Here is a 20774-nt window from a genome sequence, read left to right as displayed (position 1 = left end):
AAAAGCAAAAGAAAGGGGTTAGCACAATTAAGTACTAAGTATGGAGACCATGCAAGAAAATATGCACAACGGACATTTACAAGAAATGTATGTTTTCATGTCCTTTGATAAAACATTTCCTTTACAAGTATAAGAGACATAATACAAGTCAACATTAACATATTAGACCATAGCCAACCATACATATACAAAACATAAATCCATATACAACCCATGCTTAACTTTAGAAGGACACATGTCATTTCATTACCATAGGACCTCTACCTAATATAACCTTAAGACACACTTGAGTGAGACAAGAAGTGACCGCCCACACAATCCTCTTCAAGCACACTTAAGTGTTCCCCAAGATTACCTTAGATAAGGACTTTATAGGCAAAGTGCATAATCATACCCGATAGATAGCATATTAATGAGATGATATGTATAATGATGCTTACATAAAATAAATCATATTTAGTGGGGCATAGTACATGTGTGGTGAGTGACCATCAATATAGTATTTCCAAGGCCTACCACCCCCTTGGAGAGGCGAATGAGGTACAAACCCCTCAATGTGGTTACCCGGGCCTACCACCCCCCGAGCTAGGGACCAAGGTACAAACCCCTCGATATGGTTATACGGGCCTACTACCCCCCGTACTAGGCAACCAAGGTACCAACCCCTCGATATGGTTATACGGGCCTACTACCCCCCGTACTAGGCAACCAAGGTACCAACCCCTCGATATGGTTATACGGGCCTACTACCCCCCGTACTAGGCAACCAAGGTACCAACCCCTCGATATGGTTATACGGGCCTACTACCCCCCGTACTAGGCTTGGTCGACTCGCAACACTTATATAGAGAAAACAATATACATGTGTCCATTTCATCATCATTTCAGTAATTATATAACCATCCGATTCATAGGACGTACATTGGACCTTCCATTTCCTAAGAATTCTATAAATGGGCATTTTATCAAACACAAGGTGGGCTATTGTTCATGTAAATGAAATCTTGTATTTCAAGAATACTAAGTCCAACCAATTCCAAAATCCATATAAATCAGCCCACCAACAACATACATATATATCAACCTTCATAATATGATCATGGAAGCATGAAAACCATAAACATCACATAATAATTCCATTTCATGATAATATGCAAAATAGACCATAATAGGATGTGCAATAGTAATTCCATAATTCAAGAGTTCCTAAATAATCATAAGGACCCATAAACTTGAAGTAGAAATAGAGGATAAATGGTTGGACTTGTGGAAAGGAAGGTTTCCACGATCAAACCCACATACCTCAACTTGTTCACGAGTATATCAACCTTAGAAATACAATTACATAGCTTATTTAACTTCTATTAGCTCAGTAATGTTGACGTAAAATAGGATCATCACAAGATCACATAAAACTCATTCACACCATTCCTTCACATATAGTTTCACATAAAACTCATTCACATCATTTCTTCACATAAAACTCATTCACATCATTTCTTCACATATAGCTTCACATAAAACTCATTCACATCATTCCTTCACCTATAGCTTCACATAAAACTCATTCACATCATTCCTTCACATAAAACTCATTCACATCATTCCTTCACATATAGCTTCACATAAAACTCATTCACATCATTCCTTCACATATAGCTTCACATAAAACTTTACATATAGCCTCATATGTGTATAATAATACAACAATATAATAACATTCATATAATGCCCTTCATGGCCTCAATTCACAATAATACAACAAATAACCACCTCCACCAAAGGTGGATCAAACCAACCAATAACAATTATATTAATACTAAGAGATCAAGCCATCTTACCACCCTTTTCAAAGGCCATAAGCCACAATACTCAATTTCATGCCAATTATACAATATTTATCAAGTTTGATCAACATACCCTCTTTCCATGGCAATCTTCATCATCCTCATATTCCAACAATTAACAATACAATAACAATGATAATAACAACATTCAACTATACAAACTAAGCTAAGCATAAGCCCATAATCAACATGAAGACCAATTCACAATTTTGCCCATTCAAGGCTAACATCCCACATCCTTCAATTCAATAACAATTCTTAACAATTCAACATAGATAAATACATACATGAACAGCCCACAACAATTTACACAAATCAATACACCCACTTTAGGCCAAATTTAGAGAATTTGTAAAGGCATGGGTTCATGAAGATTTCTTTCCTAAAACCATCAATAATCATTAATAACAACATAAAACATCATTGGAAATCATTTAATGCAAGGACCCATGCTTAGAATTCGAAATAGGATTTTGGTGTATTTGAAAGACCTTGAAAACCTTTTGATTGGGCTCCTTGAAAGAAAGAATGATCAAGGATAAAGGATCCCCATACCTTAATCTTCAAGAACCAAACGAAATTGGTGAAGAAATCAATAGCCACCATCCACCCTAGCTCCATCTTTCACCTTGAGCTTCCTTGGGGTTTTGAGAGAGTTTTTTAGAGAGGGAAATGTTTTTTTTAGGGATGGGAATTGGATTATGGTATCTAGGAAATAATATAAGTCCTTTGAAAAAAATGGTCCAATACTTAGAAAAGAAAATGAGGCGGGTGAACAGTAACCCCGCATACTGGAAATTGCCATTTCCTACCGGACAGATTTTACGAAAATGGGCATAACTTCTTCGTCCGAACTCCGAATGAGGTGAAACGAAGTGCGTTAGATAGCTAACTCCAAGGGCTTTCCATGGATATATTATTGGCCACCAAATAATTTGTGTGCCAGGAGATATGACCCTCCAAAGTAGACCCTCGAAAAAGGCTTCACTTGGAAATTTTGGATTTTGATACGGTTGCTCTAAAATTTGGGTTAGACCCATTTCCCACTCAATTTGACCCCCTAAACGAGAATATGAAGTCGGATTTTCGAAAAACGAAACGGATCTTTTTATATACAGTTAAACAAGTTTCCGGTAACTTCCGAAGCACATTTTAAGAACTTTTTGGGTCAAATTCAATTATAACCATTTCATTAAGTTCTCGACTCCAAACTCACATGTGAGGCTCTAGTTTCACTCTATCATTTTCCGGGTCGTTACAGTATCAATAGCGATTCAGATCACCTCTCTAAGCCTACCTAACCTAATTGTGTGTGGTGCTACCTTTTCTTTTTTTTCAAGGGATGGGGTTGGGGTGTATAATAACCTTTTTTTTAGGATGTCATCTTGAACCAACTAGCTCCTACCAACCTGGATCAACAAGATTTAACCAACTTGCATCAATAACATCAAACAATCATGTTTCTTTAACAACAGTTTGTGGTGATACCAATATAGTTAAGAGGGCAAGGGAAACTGTAAAATCAAGCCAACCACCACCATTTGTGGATACAAGTATTCCTGTTACAAGAGGAATAAACAGTCAACTATCTCCAAGGACAAGATAAACTGCTAGACAAAAAAGAGAAAGAGTTGCAACTGGAGAAGATTCTGCAAGAGGGGGATGAAAGAGGTCAACTAATAATGGATCAAGTAATGTTGGATTTGGCACTACACAAGTGCAGGTGGAACCCAAATACTAAACGTAAGTTTGTCACAAATTGTCTCTTAAATGAATGCAAGTTTATATATTAATTTTGATTTTTTCTTCAAAAAATAGCCTGGGACTTCAAGTCAAAGGTCTACCAACGGGTTAAAGTTATTGGGATGCAAGTTTAACGGGTACCTTGGCTTTAAGCCTAGAGGCTTGAGATGGAAAAACAAGGATGATGTCACCACTTTCCAATTGCAGCAAATGGCAAACAAAAAGAAGAAGTAACACCAACTTAGAATAGGTTGATTTTGGGCCCTTATTTTACTGTCTAATGTTTTTGGAGTATGCTAGCTTTATTTTGGTACTAGTAAACACTTTTGTGAAGGTTGTACGTAGCTTTTGATTATGATTTATTTTGGGGCCTTATTTTGGTACACTTTTTTGAAGGTTGTAGCCTTGAATGGTATGTAGCATAATGCTAACTTTGAGCTCATTATGGAGCATGCAATATAATTGTCTACGTTTTGTGTAAATTGGGTGTTATATTGTGACGAATATGACCAATTGTGTAATTTGGCTATTTGCTTTTGGTGTTACATTGTGAGAACGAATTTGAGATTTGTATGTAGCCAAAAAACTAATTTTACTGCAACAACAACATAGAATTTCATTGAATCCAAAATGCACATTTACATAAAAAAAATTGCAGCAACAACAATATCAAAATACTACTAGACCGAACACCAAATACAACATCAAAATACTACTAGACCGAATACCTCAAGAACACTAACAACTAGGCTTCAATTTCCATATTCCAAACATCAGCAATCCAGTAGCAACGACACCAACAATAAATATATTTCTTGCTCGCTTTAATTTTTCATCAAAAGCATTGACTTTCTTCAACAATCCCCACATTACCCTGTTTGCTTGTGGAGGGTGTCGATCTTCATACCAAAGAAAATAGTCACAACCACCCATTTTCTATAAAACCAATAAAAAAGAATTAGACGCCAACAATTAATCATCTAATTGACTTTAAAAAAATAAGGGAAACAAAGAATTTTACCTTTGAAATTCTACAAGTAAAAAAATCTACGCCCTAAATTTAATTGGGTCCATGAAGTCTTTAATAGTGCTTCATTACCACACCTACAATATCGACCTTATCCATAGATGCCATGGAAGAATTGGAGAAGCTTGACATGAAAGTATTAAGGGCTAAGAATTAAAGAAAAGCTGAAGAAGAGAGAAATTGGGGTCTTAATTGTTAGGATTTTGCCCTGATTTTCTTTCCTTGTTTAAAGTTTATTTTTTTCCTTAAAGAAAAGTCAAAGTATTACCATAAAGTATTCCATATTTGGTTTATTCTTTTCTTAGAGGAAAAGTTTGGAGATCTATAAATTGAAGATCACTATTCTCATAGCATAACACAATAGAATCCACAATGTAATTGTTTAGAGAGTTTTGTTTATGGGGAGATTTTCTCTCTATAGTTTTTATTAGTTTTTTAATTATGTAGATCAATTGGTCATATCATATAATAATATTATGTCTTTTAGTATAGTTTTATGTGTCGTCTAATTTATCGTCTTATGATTTGCAATTGTAAGCTTCCGCATGACGACCTAATCACCTTCATAACCCAACAAGGGTCTTAATTAGGGTACAATTGGAGAAAAAATAATATAAATAGATGATGTGGAGTAATATTACCGTTGGGGACGCCACATCAGACGAAATTTTGATGTTTACGCGCCTTGAATTAGTGAAAATCACACGACACTCCAATTGTGCAAAAAGTGTTAAAGTGACACATGGAGACCCTACGTTAGGTGTTTAAAATGAAAATCTTTCAGTTGAGGTGTCTAAGTGAAAGATTGTGCCAAATGTCAAAGTATTTTGGAGGAGGTGTGGAACTTCATATATTATATTATTATTATATATAAAACAAAGACCATATATATATATATATATATATATATATATATATATTATCTATAAAACAAACACCAAATATATATTTTATCTCTAGTAGAGAATCTGACGATAAATATTGAAGGTTAATCAACACACTAGATAAATAATAAGCCTTGCATTTTACTCTCATATTATAGATATTAGCCATTCATATGAAACTTATAGTTTATTTTCTCATGCATAATTGTTTACTCATATATTTGTTCAAATAATATTGATACTTTTTTATCAAATCGTATGCACTTCATAACTCGAAATACACGTGCAACATTGTTGCTCAGAAATTAGTGTGTTAAACTTTTGATAAGAGATGAACATTTGTAGGGTAGACTTCATCTATGAGATTGGAAGAAAAAGCCTTGTTAGCAAGCACATTGTTCACTGCTTCAGTTGGATGCAACCCATCAAAATAGACACTGTCATTCCTATCTGAACAAACATTTCCTCCTTTTTTGCATAAGGTTCCTGTTCCACCCACATCACAACATGGATTCTTGGTATCACTAAAACCTATATATAATAAAATAAAACCATGTCACAATTTGACTTATTTGGGTAAAGTCAAGTCAACAATAAGCGTCAAGTAACAAATCAAATGGAGTATCTATTTCTTAAACTGTGCATCATGTCAAAGTGTATCACATAAATCGATACGGAACTAGGAAGGTTAACTACATGTATATCAATAACATTTGTAAATAATGTAAGGTAGAAATAGAGAGAAGGGGAGTCATGAAGTTACTGACCATAAGGAGTAGGATTTTGTAAGATATCCATAATGATTTTGTAGGCATTAACAATGACTATTGTGGAATCAGGCATTTGAAGAGTTGGGGAATCAACCAAAGTCCTCAAGTTAGTGTTGAAGAGTTGTGCAGCATCATTCAAAATTTGTATACAGTCAGTGGCATTTGGATTTCTAGCTCTGGCCATTGGGCTGCACCCATTGGGATATAATGCCATCACCACAAATTTTCTAGCTCCCATATCATACAACCTCTGCAATAGTATTAGCAAAACATTAGTACTTATTTATATATATATGTACTTTGATTAGTCACACTAATTAATACAAGCAGCACCACATTTCATATGTTTAATTATTCAAATGTGACCAAGTATTAATTGACATAACTAATTAGGGTGCCAAAGGTCATCCGAATCCCCTTTGCTAAGAAATTAACTTATTAGAGTATATGTTGAATCGACTTAATAAAAGTTCTGGCTCCGCTACTGAGTGCAATATGTACTTGTTGCAACTCCATCCTACTTCCTATGTCACTTAAGTGTGTGCTCAAATCTTAGCAAGTTCTTTTCACCTGCTATCCATTCCATAAAATGTTGGTATGTTGACTTACTCAAATAATTAAAGAAGGTTAATTGTTTTGTGCAAAATTGTTTTTCAACCAAACAGTAAGAAAGAATTGTTTTTCATGTCTAGCTGTAAAAGGTGAAGAGTCGCTCAAAAGTTGTTTTTCAGTTCTTACCAAAAACTAAAAGAGTGTTTGGTTGAAAAAGAAGTGTTTCAAATTTGAATTACGCATATATCATAGTCGAATTCTCGTAAATCACTCAACTAATAAGTATTATCTCAATTTTTTTTGTTAAAGAAAATTGGAATTAATGTAAACACAACTTTCAGAGATGATAATACTACTAATAAACCCGCATATACCACCAAAATATTTGTAAATCTTTTTTTTTTCTTTCTGAATTGTGAATAGTCAACAATCATTGAACATGGAAAGACAAAAAAATGCCTAAAAAATAAAATAAAATAAAATAGAAAGCATATTATAAATGCATACCTTGAGTTGGTGAGAAAGTGTAATGGTCAAATTAGCAGTGAAGTCTTGAATAGTAATATTTTTGTTAACTAAGCCCAAGAAGTAGTTGAGTGAGTAGTCATTTCCTCCACTTCCCACAACAAACAAGTAATTCTTCAGTGATTCTTTGCTATTACACTCTGCCTGCTCCTCCAACTCTGGCAATGTCACATTCTCAAAATTTCTGATTTGTTGATTCAAACTAATCACTTCCCCCTGAAAATTTTAGCAACAAAATAATATTAGTCTATATTCCTTTTCTCTCATTTTACATGATATACTACGATTTATTATTTTGTTTTCCATCCATTCGGTGTTTGATATCTGCTTCAACAAGTTTAGATTTGAGCCGATAAGTCCCACTTTGGGGCAAAATATTCCTTACCAAAGATGACTTCATACCTAAAGCTTGAACTCAAGACATCTGGTTATAGTGAATAAAAGATTATTTTACTGCTCCATTACAACTTTTGGTGATGATATATAATATGATACTAATATTATTTAGAGAATCAAATATTTTTTTAGTACAATCTTTTCTTTTTTGGTCTACAATAATATTGTGACATTAAACAGGAACATGGACCATGCGGTCATGTTCGAAACAACTGCTACTTGTAACACTAGCTAGTAGCTAACATTATTTATCGGAGATATTTCTAGTAAAAGTAATTTCTAACGTGTCTAACCTATTTCGAGATTTTAAGATTTAAACAAATCAATCATTAATCATAATTTTTTCAAATATCTTTGCAATTATTGTGACTTATTTTCAAATATATAAAAAAAAATTGAAAAAAACTTGAATATTTATGTCTAAATTTACCATTGTTTGACTCTCGAAATCCGTTGTAAAGCTGTTTTTCTTGTTCGTCCTTTAATTTATTGGTCCTGAGGAGTTATATTAATTTGCTGCCTTTTCTTGTGTGTTCATTGAAGTCAAAAGAATGGAATATTCATTTTTGGTGAGGCAAACCTCTCACACACATTTTGCCAACTTTAATAGCCGCTGAATTTGGCAACATTTAAGAAAACAATGACATTTTTCTTCCACATATGAGGTTGTACTAGATCAAAGTTCTAAATGTTTCAAGAGACAAAAGATAATCATATCATCCACCCTCCTACGTCATAACGTAGAAGTAGTCAAATTTAAAGTCAGTTTAGTAAAATACATATGCCTTTCATTAAAATTGTCTTCAGAAATATGTCAGGTCAATAAGAGTCAAGTAATATAAAATGCAGGGAGTAGTAATTAGGGGTTATATCACTTAAATGCTCTAATTTTGTTCTGGTAGAGTGCTAGTGTCTATTAATAGTAATAACAAAAGAGAATTGTTTGCTTTTTCTGTCAACCATTGTTATAAGTTTTCTGTTAACTTTTACTTTATTATTAATAATATAAATAAATATATACAAAAAAAAAGAGCGGCTAGTAGCTAGTTGCGTACAGTGCACTAGTGAATACAGGGAAGATAGATTGATATTATTAATACTTCCTCCAACCCAATTTGTATATGATATAATCGTAGAAAATAAATACGATCATCTAACTCAAGAAATTCGAAAGATATCACAAATTGAAATTGAAGAAATAATAAAATCGTTATCATATGTTTTACAATACTCGCAGTCGACCACATTACATGCCTTTTAAGTCTAACTATCTTTATCTCTCTGAAACGTCTCATTTTATTTTTACCGTTACTGTTCTATTAGTTGAAGTAGTGAGTTGGATGAATTTGAAAAAGAAAAAATACTTTTTCAATTCTATATTATTTGTCTACATTACTAAAAATATATATACAATTCTTAAATTATTTTGTCAATTTATAAAACAAAGATAGATTTAATTTTTTTGGCCCTTAAATTAATTCTTTTTAAAATTGTAAATTAGTAAATTAAAAAAAAAGAAATTATAATTTCTTAAGAGACATTTAAAGAGAAAAATAGACAAGTAATACAGACTAAGGAAGTGCTAAATAGAAGTACTTTTCTATACTCTAAAATATCAAATATTTTTTTGATTTACCAAAACAATTATTCCCCGTCATTTCAAAATAAGTGTTATCTAAACAAAAATCACAGTCTTTAAGAAAACAATAAATATAATATATAGTTTACTAAACTCTATCAAATGAATGTTTCTTGAAATTTGATTACTACTCTATTAAAAAGGCGGGAGTATAAGGGTATAATTGAAACAATTTATTTTTTTTACTTATTTTGGGACGAAAGAAATAATACGAGCAATCGAAAAAAAAGGAAAGAATTAACTTACAGCAACAGCACCAGTGTCATCAAGAATGCCAGAACCACCAGAAGCAAAGTTGACACCATGAATAATTTTGCTTCCTTTAGTTGAAGGATCATTGAAAGATGGAATATAAGTTGGAATTTTTAGATGGTCACCAAGAAGGTCAATTACATTTTTGCCATTAGTGAATCTTCCAGTAGGTTCTAATAAAGGGAAATCTACTCCATATGGCAAGTAATTTGCCTTAGCCAATGAGTTTACAAGAAAATTGTTGTTTCCATTATCAACTAATGAGCTTCCAAACACAAACATCCCTTGCACTTTGGTGCACTCATCATTTTTTCTTGCAAATTTGCAGTACTGATCACCATTACATATTGGAGAAAGAAAAACAAAGGTTAATATCATAAGAAGAAAAAATGGAGCACTTTTTGTTTTTAGAGACATTTTTTGGTCAAGTATAATTGGGGTTGGAGTTGGGATGGCAGGGTAGATGTAGAAATGTCCTCTTTATATACAAGTTATTTAATGCTATTGAAGGTCACAAAGAATAAAAGAATAAGAAAGAATTGATGAAAAGATAAAGATAAAAAAAGAAATAGGAGGTAAAAGATTTAGTGATTTCTTTCTATCAGTCTAAATTTTAATAGACGAAGTTATCTAATCATATCATATATATAAAAATAAAATTTTATGCCTGTCTACGTGGCACCACCACAAACCAAAATTCCCTTTTAATTTATTTATTTACGAGTCAATTACTTAAATGGTAGAGTTGTCAATATGGGCTGGCCCACCCCATCCGGGCTAATCCATACATGCTTTGAAATTTGACGGGCCAGGTCGAGCTAGCCCTTTTTTGTGTGGGACAGAAAATGGTCGACCCAGCCCACAAGTACGTGGGCTACGGGCCATCCCTCTTTTCTTAAAAGTATATTTTTTATAAATTTTTAAATTAAATTATAATTTAAAAATATTATCATAAATATCGACAAGATAATATTACATGGTGTTAGTGTTACTACTTGTTAATCAAATACACAAAAAAAATTATCTTTATAATATTTATTAAGTTTGATTTCAAGTAAAAACATAAATAGCTAAATAGAAATATTAACCTAATTATTTTCCAATGATCATGAAAAAACACAAAAACTATGATAATATTCCATAGGCTTATGACCTATGTAGTGAATCCCTAGAAATTTTAAGTAATTTTTATTTTATGTATTTCATATTTTATAAACATAATTTGTATTTAAATTGTAATATTTCAAACTTTAAACAGATTTTGAGTTTAGACTCTTGTTATTTTTAATACTTTATTTTATTTTATTTTTTAAATTAATTTGTATTGTCCCACGGGCCGGCCCTATCCATATTTCTCAAGCCCCACAAATCGACAAGCTTATTCAGGTCGGGTTAAAATGCCATTTTCTTAAATGAGCTCCAAAATCGTAGCCCAACCCTATCAAATCACGGGTTAGGCTAGGCCGGCCCAACGGGCCTAGCCCATATTGATGGCTCTACTAAATGGTCATTTTAGTTTAGGGCATTGCCCTAAAATATCATTTATGTTTTATTTAGGACTAAAATATCACTCAACTATCACTATTTTCCTTCAAATATACTTAAGACTTCAAAAGTTTCACTCTCTCCTAGTTGACATTCCATGTCATTGAAGTTTTTTTTTTTAAGAATAAACTTATATAATTCATCAAACTCATTTAACTAAAATAATGATCTTATTATTTTCTAAAAAGTATATATTAGTTTATTAAGAAGAAATTTTCATGCTTAAGAATCTTTTATCATAATTATTTTTTTATTTTTTTATGTTATGAAGAATAGTTTTTTAAAACTTACTATGATGTCTTCAATTTTGAATACTTATAAACACATATATTCAAAAAATATTGATATATAAATCACTCATTAATGTCAACTTACATCAATTAATCTATATTATATGATGGATCAATAATATTAAAGTTCAATTAACTATTAAAAAATAATTAATTGGGTACTTTGAAATCCATACTTAAAAATATCTTTATTGAAAGAAAATAGAAAGTGAATAATATTTATATTAAAAAATAAAATTTTAATCTTTATTTATCAATATATTAATCTCATATAATATGTATATTATTGAAATAAAATAGGTAATTCAATTAATTATTACTTGTATTTCATGAATTTGGGATGAGATAAGAATATATATTGGTGTTTAATTGTATGATAAGTTAAAATATAATATAATATAATATAGCAATAAAAGAATAAAAAATAAAAAATAAAAAAGTTAAATAATAATTTTCTCTTTCTTACTAACTTTTTTGTCAACTTTACAAATTTATTCGAATACTTATATAAAAAAAAATTTCTTAAAATTTTCAAATAATTTACTTAGGGATTTTGAAAATTATCAAGTAATTATTGCACACAAAGTTTTTTCATTGAATTTTGTTTGGTAAAAAAATATAAGGAATTAGTTTTTAGTTTTTTTTTATAATCTTCATAAATTCTCATGTAATTTATATATTTTTTTTAGAGACATAAGTTTGATGAATTAAATAGGTCTATTATTTTTTAAATGATGATTTAATAACATGATATATCAACTAGAATAGAAGGAGACTTTTTAGATATTTAATATTTATTTATTTTTGGATAAAAAATAGTAATAATATTATTCACTTTCTATTTTTTTCAAGAAAAAAAAATATTGTAAGCATGAATTTCAAAATACATAATTGATTTTATTGTAATAGTTAATTGACATTTAATATTATTGATTCATTATAAAATTTATGATTAATTGATGTAAGTTAGCATTCATGAGTGATTTGTATATCGATTTTTTTTAATTTATATGTTTATAAGTATTCAAAATTGATGATATTATAATACGTTTTAAAAACTTATTCTTCATAACATAAAAAAATAAAAAGTTTAATTATAATAAAAGATTCTATAAGTATAAAGATTTATTCTTAATAAACTAGTATATATATATATATTAAAATAATAAGGAAAAAAGACAAATATACCCCTGAATTAGCGTAAATGGTATGCAGATACCCTCCGTCATACTTTTGGGACATTGGTGCCCCTGTCGTCCAAAAACTAGAGCATATATACCCTTTATACTAACGGATATACACGTGTCATAATCTTATCCACCGACCGACATTTATTAAATATTGGATCGACAGATAAGATTGTGCCACGTGTCCCTATTTAGTCTTCCGTTAGAGTGAAGGGCATATATGGTTTAGTTTTTGGATGGCAGGGGCACCAATGTCCCAAAAGTATGACGGAGGGTATTTGCATACCATTTACGATAGTTCAGGGGTATATTTGTCCTTTTTCCCTAAATAATATGATCATTATTTTAGTTAAATGGGTTTTGATGAATCAAATTAGTTTATTATTAAAAAAAGACTTTAATGACATGTCATGCCAACTAGGAGAGAGTGAGACTTTTGAAGTGTCAAGTATATTTGAAGGAAAATAGTGACAGTTGACTGATATTTTGGTTCTAAATGAAACATAAATGATATTTCATAGCAATTCCCTAAACTTGGGTGACCATCTACGAATTGACTCATTTATTTACAAAACTATCCTTTCCCTTTCATGAAAAGTTGTGAAATTTATGAAAAGTTGTGATTTTTATGAAAAGTTGTGACTTCAATGAAAAGTTGCGACTTTAATGAAGAGTTGCGACTTTAATGAAGAGTTGCGGCTTTTATGAAAAGTTGTGACTTTTGTGAAAGGTTGTGACCTTTCCAAAGGATTGCAACTTTTCCAAATAGTCATTTATTTATGCTTATGTTATTAAGGATAAATGATACGATGTAATAATTTTCATTTTTCTTTACATTATTAATGTTTGTTACTACGTAATTTTTTAATGAAATCGCTGACTTGCAAGCGATATTTTTTTTAAATTAACTTTTTAAGAAATCGCTGCTATAGCAGTGATTTCAATTTTTAATTTTTTTTTTTTTTGAGAAAAACGTTGTAGGGGCAGTGATATTAATTTGTTTTTGACAAAATCATTGTTGGGGCAGCGATTTTTATGTTTTTTAACAAAGTAACGGCGTTAATTTTGTCAGAAGAAAATCGCTCCGTCAGGAGCAATTTTGCCGTTTTGATTAAAAAAAAAAAATTGATGTGCTCTTTTAACAATTATTTTTGCCTTTTGACTCCGAACTCCTGTTTCATACAACAATATAATATTGGTTTAACCATCACTCTATAAAACTTATCTTTAGACCTTGGCAACATGTTCTTATAGCGCATTACCTTAAATGCGAGCCTCTATTTCATTCGTCCGACTTCAATACAATATACAACATTATCGTCAATCTCCCTGTAATCCACATTACAAATAATTTATTAAAGTATATCAAAAGGCATTAAATTATTTAAGATATTTTACATACTGATATTTCAGTTGATTATATTACGTAGCATGTTAAATTAGTCTAGCTTTGCCAAAAAGTCACTCTCATTTCTTTCAATAGAAAAAAATTAATAAATTCAAAGTCCATATCTTCAGCGCGAATTTATTACTTGCTATAACATACTAAAACGATATCAAATATTTTAAAATTTTGGATGACCCCCCCATGTTACCACTTATATATAAAAAATATTATATACAAAATCGTGAAATTATTTTAAGAAATTGATTTTAACAAGCTAACGGCCAGTCTTGCTTAGTTGCTTTGAGAAAAAGCAACTACTCTTCTCTCTTTGAAGTCAATATTTTAGGTTAAATTTAAAGTGCAAAAATGCTTTGCAATATATTCAAGGGACTATTTTGATTTTTGAGTCTACCCATTGGTAAAAAATAATCTTCATTCATTAATCGAATATGTATCTTGTTTGGGATAAGTCGATTCACCACTTTACAAAAGTATTTTCATTGTTTGAACCATGGTTTAGCTTATTCTAATGAAAATAATAAATATAAAATATAATTTAAATTACAAAAATTACCCTTACTTAATAAAAGTAGATTGATTATTTTTTCTTAAATATCATGTATTCTTCTTTAATATCAAGAATATATTAGTCAATTTTCATTTTCAATTTCTGAGTAAATATTCTTTTAGAACAATTTTTTTGAACTAGTCCAATAGTTATTATAATATGGGACGAGTTCAGGTTTCTTGGATTATCTTGTTGGTTTTCTAGTCATCAATAGTTTTGTTTTAAAAAATAATATTCTAGTCATCAATAATTTTGTTTTAAAAAATAATATTTGGACTTATTCTCGAATGGTTGATATATTGTTAAGAAGTTGTTTGTTAGATGGAATTTATTTCGATTTTTCTAGATTATTATACCGCGGGTTTGCAGATTAAAAGGTTTTTTTTTTCGTCAATATTTGTTCAATCAAATCTAAACAAGCAAATCTCTTGGAAGAAATAAACTACTACTAGGTCATAACGTATTAGAAATGACTAACAAGGATTGAATGATAAATACTCATTTATTCTTAATTCGATGACTTAGGTTTAAATTCTCTAAATACGGAGAACATTTTACCCTCAAGACTTTTTGGTACAAATTCAAATTTAGTCGGACTTCAATATAAGTACTGAACATCGAGGAAACCAAAAAGAAAAGTATTGGGAATGAATATGATCAGTTGACAGAAAGGAGATATTAAATTATTTGTGGTACGAAATTGACCATTATATATCAACTTTTACAGCTCTTTCTTGTCTAGGGAAAAAAAAAGGGAAATATAATGGGCTATATTAAATCAATGGCTCAATAACATTTATTGCAACAAAATTAAGAAATTGGTCTATGGTCATCTCCTCAAAATATTAAATAATAAAGAGATATAAGAAAAAAAAGGCACAAAGGAAAAATGTCAACTCATAACAATTAATACGATTTGAGACAATTTGATATAAAAAATACTCAAAATTTAAGATTTAACGCCCATAAAGTATTTATATTTATATTGCCTATACAACTTGTGTCTTGTTTACCTTACCAAGAAAAAAAAACTTAAAAACTAAAACTTCTTTAGCATAATTGGTTGTGACAAAATCGACCAAGGAAAGATTCAAATCGACTAAAGGGAAAGTGGATCTTTCCCTAGTCGATTTTGTCCTAGATAAAAATAAAGAGAATTAAAAACATAAATTTATTCAATCATATATATGATATTCAGAAATGTATGAAATTAAACAAAAAGAAAAATAACAAAAAACAAAATTAGCAAATGAGATAATTAAATTTAAAGAAAAATTGCAATTACAAGATGAATTAGGAGAAAAGGAAGAAAATAACCAAGATAATCTACCCGAAATAAGAGTTCATGAAATAAACGATGATGATCTAGAACAACATTCGGAAATAAGCGAAACATATACGGAACTTTTAGCAAACATAGATAATACAAAGAATTTAGAAGTAAATACAGAAGACGTAGACATGGACGAAAAATCTAGCACATCAGGAGTAAAAAGTCCAAAAAAATTTAATCCAAAATATTATAATGAAAATTATGAACAATATGATAAAGAAAATACTACATGGGATAAAAGATTAAGTAGAAAATGGACGCCTAAACCAATAACTGGACAACATGATTTTTTAGATTTAGACTGTGTAGCAGATATAAATAAAACAATCAAATTATGGATAGGATACATATCAAAACAATTAATAGATAACAAGATAGTAATAGCAGAGGCACCAAGATACATAGAAAGAACACTTATAGGAACAGTAAAATTATGGCTACAAAATTTAACAAGTGAAAGCTTAACAACTTTAAGAAATAATAAAAAATTTGATGGTGAAATAGCCACTACAACCATGAAAATATTATATAAATATGAAATAGCTATAATAAATGAATTTAGTAGTATGACAACAGAGGTAGAAGAACAAAATAAAGAAAAAATCATAAATCGAAATCTAATGACAAAATTAGCAATATGTAATATGTGTTACATAGATGAATATACATGTGTATTTAGAGAATATTATTATAAAGGAACATATAGCATAGAAGAAAGTAAAGAAATAAGAAAATTATATTTTACAAAATTACCAGAACCTTTTAATTCAAAAGTAATAAAAAGTTGGAATGAAGCAGAATTAGCAGATACCTTAGGAGCTAGAATAAAATTCTTACAACGATGGTTTATGGAACTATGTGAAAAACATAAAGAAGAAATAAAAATGGAAAAAATATTAGTAAAAAACTTGGCATGTTGCAAAAATAAAACAACACCTCAATTTGGTTGTACGGATAGGTATTATAAAAATAGAAAGAAATATAATAAAAAATATATATCAAAATATAAATATAAAAAACAAAGAAGAAGATACTATGTAAAAAATTACAAAACCAAAAGACCATATAGACCAAAAAGAAAACTAACATAATGTAGTTGTTATAATTGTGAAAAATTAGGACATATAGCTAGAGATTGTAAATTACCTAAAAATCCAAAGAAAAAACAAATATCAGAAATAATAATAGACGACGAAAATATACACAAATAGAATACGTAGATTATGAATTAGAAAGCAATGATAGTATATATGAATTATCGGAAAATGAAATAGATAATGACATAGAAATAGAATCAGATAATGAATTCTATAATATAACAAATGACTGAAACAGATATACAAACAATAAATAAAGAAGAACGTCAAGACGAAGAATATTTAGAACAAAAAATAATATTTGACAATAGTATATTTGAACAAATAAAAGGAAAAGAATTAGACATAAGCGTAGCAAAAATATTCGAAATACCAACAGTAAGAAACTGGTTTAAACGACAAAAAGAAGAATATTATGTAGTAAGTCAAAGAGAACATATCATAGATTGCAAATACACTAAAGGAAAGGCCAAAATACCAATAATAAATAAACGAATAATAAATAAAGAAATACAAGATATTAAGGCTAAAAATCCAATTAAATATGTACATTTAGGAGGAACAGAAATATTAATAAAAGCATGTTTTAGAGAAGGAATAGATACACCCATAGAAATATACTTAGCGGATGATAGAATTATACAACCCATAGAAAAAAGTATAATAAGTGCAGTAAGAGGTAACCTCATATACCAAAAGTTTAAGTTTATAATAAGTGCTAACTACTCAGTAGCAATAAATGACAGAAATATAGATAAATCACTAGTATTATACTGGCGAATGTTAGGGATAGAACTAACCCCAGGAAGTAAAATATTTACAGCTAGATGTAAAAATTTATATGTTCTAACAACAAAACATAAAATAATAGCAAAAAATAAAATAGATAAAATAAAAATAGAAGATCCCTTTGAAAGAATAGTTACAGTTATAGATAAAAACGATTATAGTTATAATGAAATCGACATAGAAGAAGATTTAGAAATAGTAAAAGAAAGACTAAGCACATCGAAAAGAATAAACAATGAGATACCCCAAATATCATCAAAAATGAGTACATCAAGGAGAATAGATAAAACCCCACAAAAATCAATGGAAGAAGATATAAAACCACATCATTACTACATAACAGGAATAATGGAACAACGAAAATATTTAATATTAATAGATACAGGACGAGAAGAAAACTATATTACAAGAGAATTAGTGACGGAAGATGAAATAATAACTATTGAACAATCATGCCCCGAACTACCAAAAGCATTAATGTATATCGAAGAAACTACGGAAAAGGAAATAATCATTGGAGGAGTACCAATAGTGATAAAATTCAAAATATATCAAGGAAATGAAAATATCATTTTAGGAATAAAATGGCTAGAACAAGTAAAACCATATAATCTAGAAGACAAACAGTTAACTATAAATTATTAAAATAAAAGAGTAATAATAAAAAGGACTTTAGTATAATAAAAATATGAAAATATATATACTTGCAAAGATAATAATAGAAGGATATTACAACCGATATTATACACCAATGATAGATACGGGAGCAGAAGCTAATATATGTAAATATAATTGTTTACCAGAAGATAAGTGGGAAAAATTAAAACACCGATAGTAGTAACATGATTTAATAATGAAGGAAGCATGATCACATATAAGGCAAAAAATATAAAAATACAAATATGGGATAAGATATTAACTATAGAAGAAATATATAACTTTGAATTAACTACAAAAGATATGCTATTAGGAATGCCATTTTTAGAAAAATTATACCCACATATAATAACAAAAACACACTGGTGGTTCACGACACCGTGTAAACAAAAAATAGGAGCAAAAAGAGTAAATAATAAAAAACGAAAAACAACAGAATGGATAAAGGGAAGTGAAAAAATTACACAAAAATTAGAAAATATAAAAGAAGAAGACCCTAAAATATAATTAATTATATTCTCTATAGATAAAGTAAAAATAATTCAAGATAAGTTAGAATTATTATATAGTGAGGATCCTTTACAAGGATGGGAGAAACATAAAACAAAAATAAAAATTGAGCTAATTGATAATAATAGTATAATAACCCAAAAACCATTAAAGTATAATTTTAATGTTTTAACCGAATTTAAGATACATATAGATGAATTACTAGAAAAAGGATATATACAAGAAAGCAATAGTAAGCATACAAGCCCGACATTTATCGTAAATAAACATAGTGAACAAAAAAGAGGAAAAAGCAGAATGGTTATTGATTATAGAAATTTAAATGCAAAAACTAAAACATATAATTATCCGATACCAAATAAAATACTAAAGATAAGACAAATACAAAGATATAATTATTTTAGCAAATTTGATTGTAAATCAGGATTTTATCACTTAAAACTAGAAGAAGAATCTAAAAAACTAACAGCATTCACTGTACCACAAGGATTTTATGAATGGAATGTATTACCATTTGGATATAAAAACGCATCAGGTAGATATCAACACTTTATGGACAATTACTTTAAACAAATAGAAAATTGTGTAGTGTACATAGATGATATATTATTATATTCCAAAACACAAGATGAACATATAAGATTATTAGAAAAATTTATACATATCATAGAATATTCAGGTATAAGTCTAAGTAAAAAGAAAGCAGATATAATGAAAAATCAAATAGAATTCTTAGGAATACAAATTGATAAAAATGGAATAAAAATGCAAACACATATAGTACAAAAAATAATTAACTCAAATGAACAGCTAGATACGAAAAAGAAATTACAATCATTTCTAGGACTAGTAAATCAAGTAAGAGAATATATACCAAAATTAGCAGAGAATTTAAAACCATTACTACAAAAATTAAAGAAAGATGTAGAATACCAGTTTGACAAGAAAGACCAAACGCAAATACAAAAAATAAAATTATTATGTAAAAACCTACCTAAACTATATTTTTCGAATGAAAATAAAAAAATTTCTTATACAGTAGAATCTGATGCTAGTGAAAAGAGTTATGGAGGAGTATTAAAATATAGGTATGGAGAAGGAAAAATAGAACATCATTGTAGATATTATTCAGGAACATTTACTAATGCAGAAGTAAGATGGGAAATAAATAGTAAAGAATTATATTTGGTATATAAGTGTTTATTATCATTTGAACCATATATTGTATACAACGAATTTATTATAAGAACAGATAATACACAAGTAAAATGGTGGCTAACAAGAAAAATACAAGATTCGGTAAAAACAAAAGAAATAAGGAGATTGATATTAAATATATTAAATTTTACATTTACAATTGAAGTAATAAAAACTGATAAGAATGTTATTGCAGATTACCTATCACGACAAAGCTACTCAAACTGAGACTGAGGAAGAAGATACAATTGAAAAGATACTCAAAGCCATTACTACACTTTGTACAAAAGTGGATAGTATGGACAACGAGATACAAAAGCTAAAGACTGATGAAAATAATCTAAAGTCTAAAGCTAGACAGCAGCATGACTATAACAATGTGGAGATACGTCGATCGGGAGACGGAAAAAACCCAGAGCTAAAAGGAGACGATGGGAAACTCCTTAAAACCCATAATGTTTGTTTAAATACAGCTGCAGGTACAAGCAAACAAGTTAGCGATAAACAACATAAAAATGCTAACTTAAACCAGCTATTCGCAAAACCATTTACCCAAAGGACACCTAGACATGTGTCCAT

At 29.4% G+C, this 20774-nt stretch overlaps 2 protein-coding genes across 3 annotated transcripts in view; both read right to left on the bottom strand.

The window, feature by feature from the left end:
- The window catches only part of LOC125824948 (RNA-binding protein Y14A-like), a 105784-nt gene that overhangs the window by 51854 nt on the left and 33156 nt on the right, over positions 1 to 20774 (bottom strand). The window contains exon 1 of one of the 2 annotated variants that reach the window (XM_049504297.1): positions 18888 to 18891. The exons of the other annotated variant lie outside the window; for it this stretch is intronic. The gene's annotated coding sequence lies outside the window, so the exon portion shown is untranslated. Of the gene's footprint in view, positions 1 to 18887; positions 18892 to 20774 lie in introns of those variants that run through there. 2 annotated transcript variants of the gene reach the window in all.
- Positions 5670 to 10052, bottom strand: LOC125824942 (GDSL esterase/lipase At1g29670-like). Its single transcript, XM_049504292.1, has 4 exons — positions 9630 to 10052; positions 7331 to 7564; positions 6269 to 6521; positions 5670 to 6032 (listed from the first exon to the last, which is right to left on the bottom strand). Exons 1-4 carry the CDS (start codon positions 10050 to 10052, stop codon positions 5815 to 5817), a joined length of 1128 nt encoding a protein of 375 aa, XP_049360249.1. The 3' UTR covers positions 5670 to 5814.

The sequence above is a fragment of the Solanum verrucosum genome, unplaced genomic scaffold (assembly GCF_900185275.1).
Source record: "Solanum verrucosum unplaced genomic scaffold, falcon-dt-bn FXZP01000086.1, whole genome shotgun sequence".
Classification (NCBI taxonomy): Eukaryota; Viridiplantae; Streptophyta; class Magnoliopsida; order Solanales; family Solanaceae; genus Solanum; species Solanum verrucosum.
Note: the sequence above shows the minus strand (reverse complement) of the source record. Positions and strands in the feature narration are given on the sequence as shown.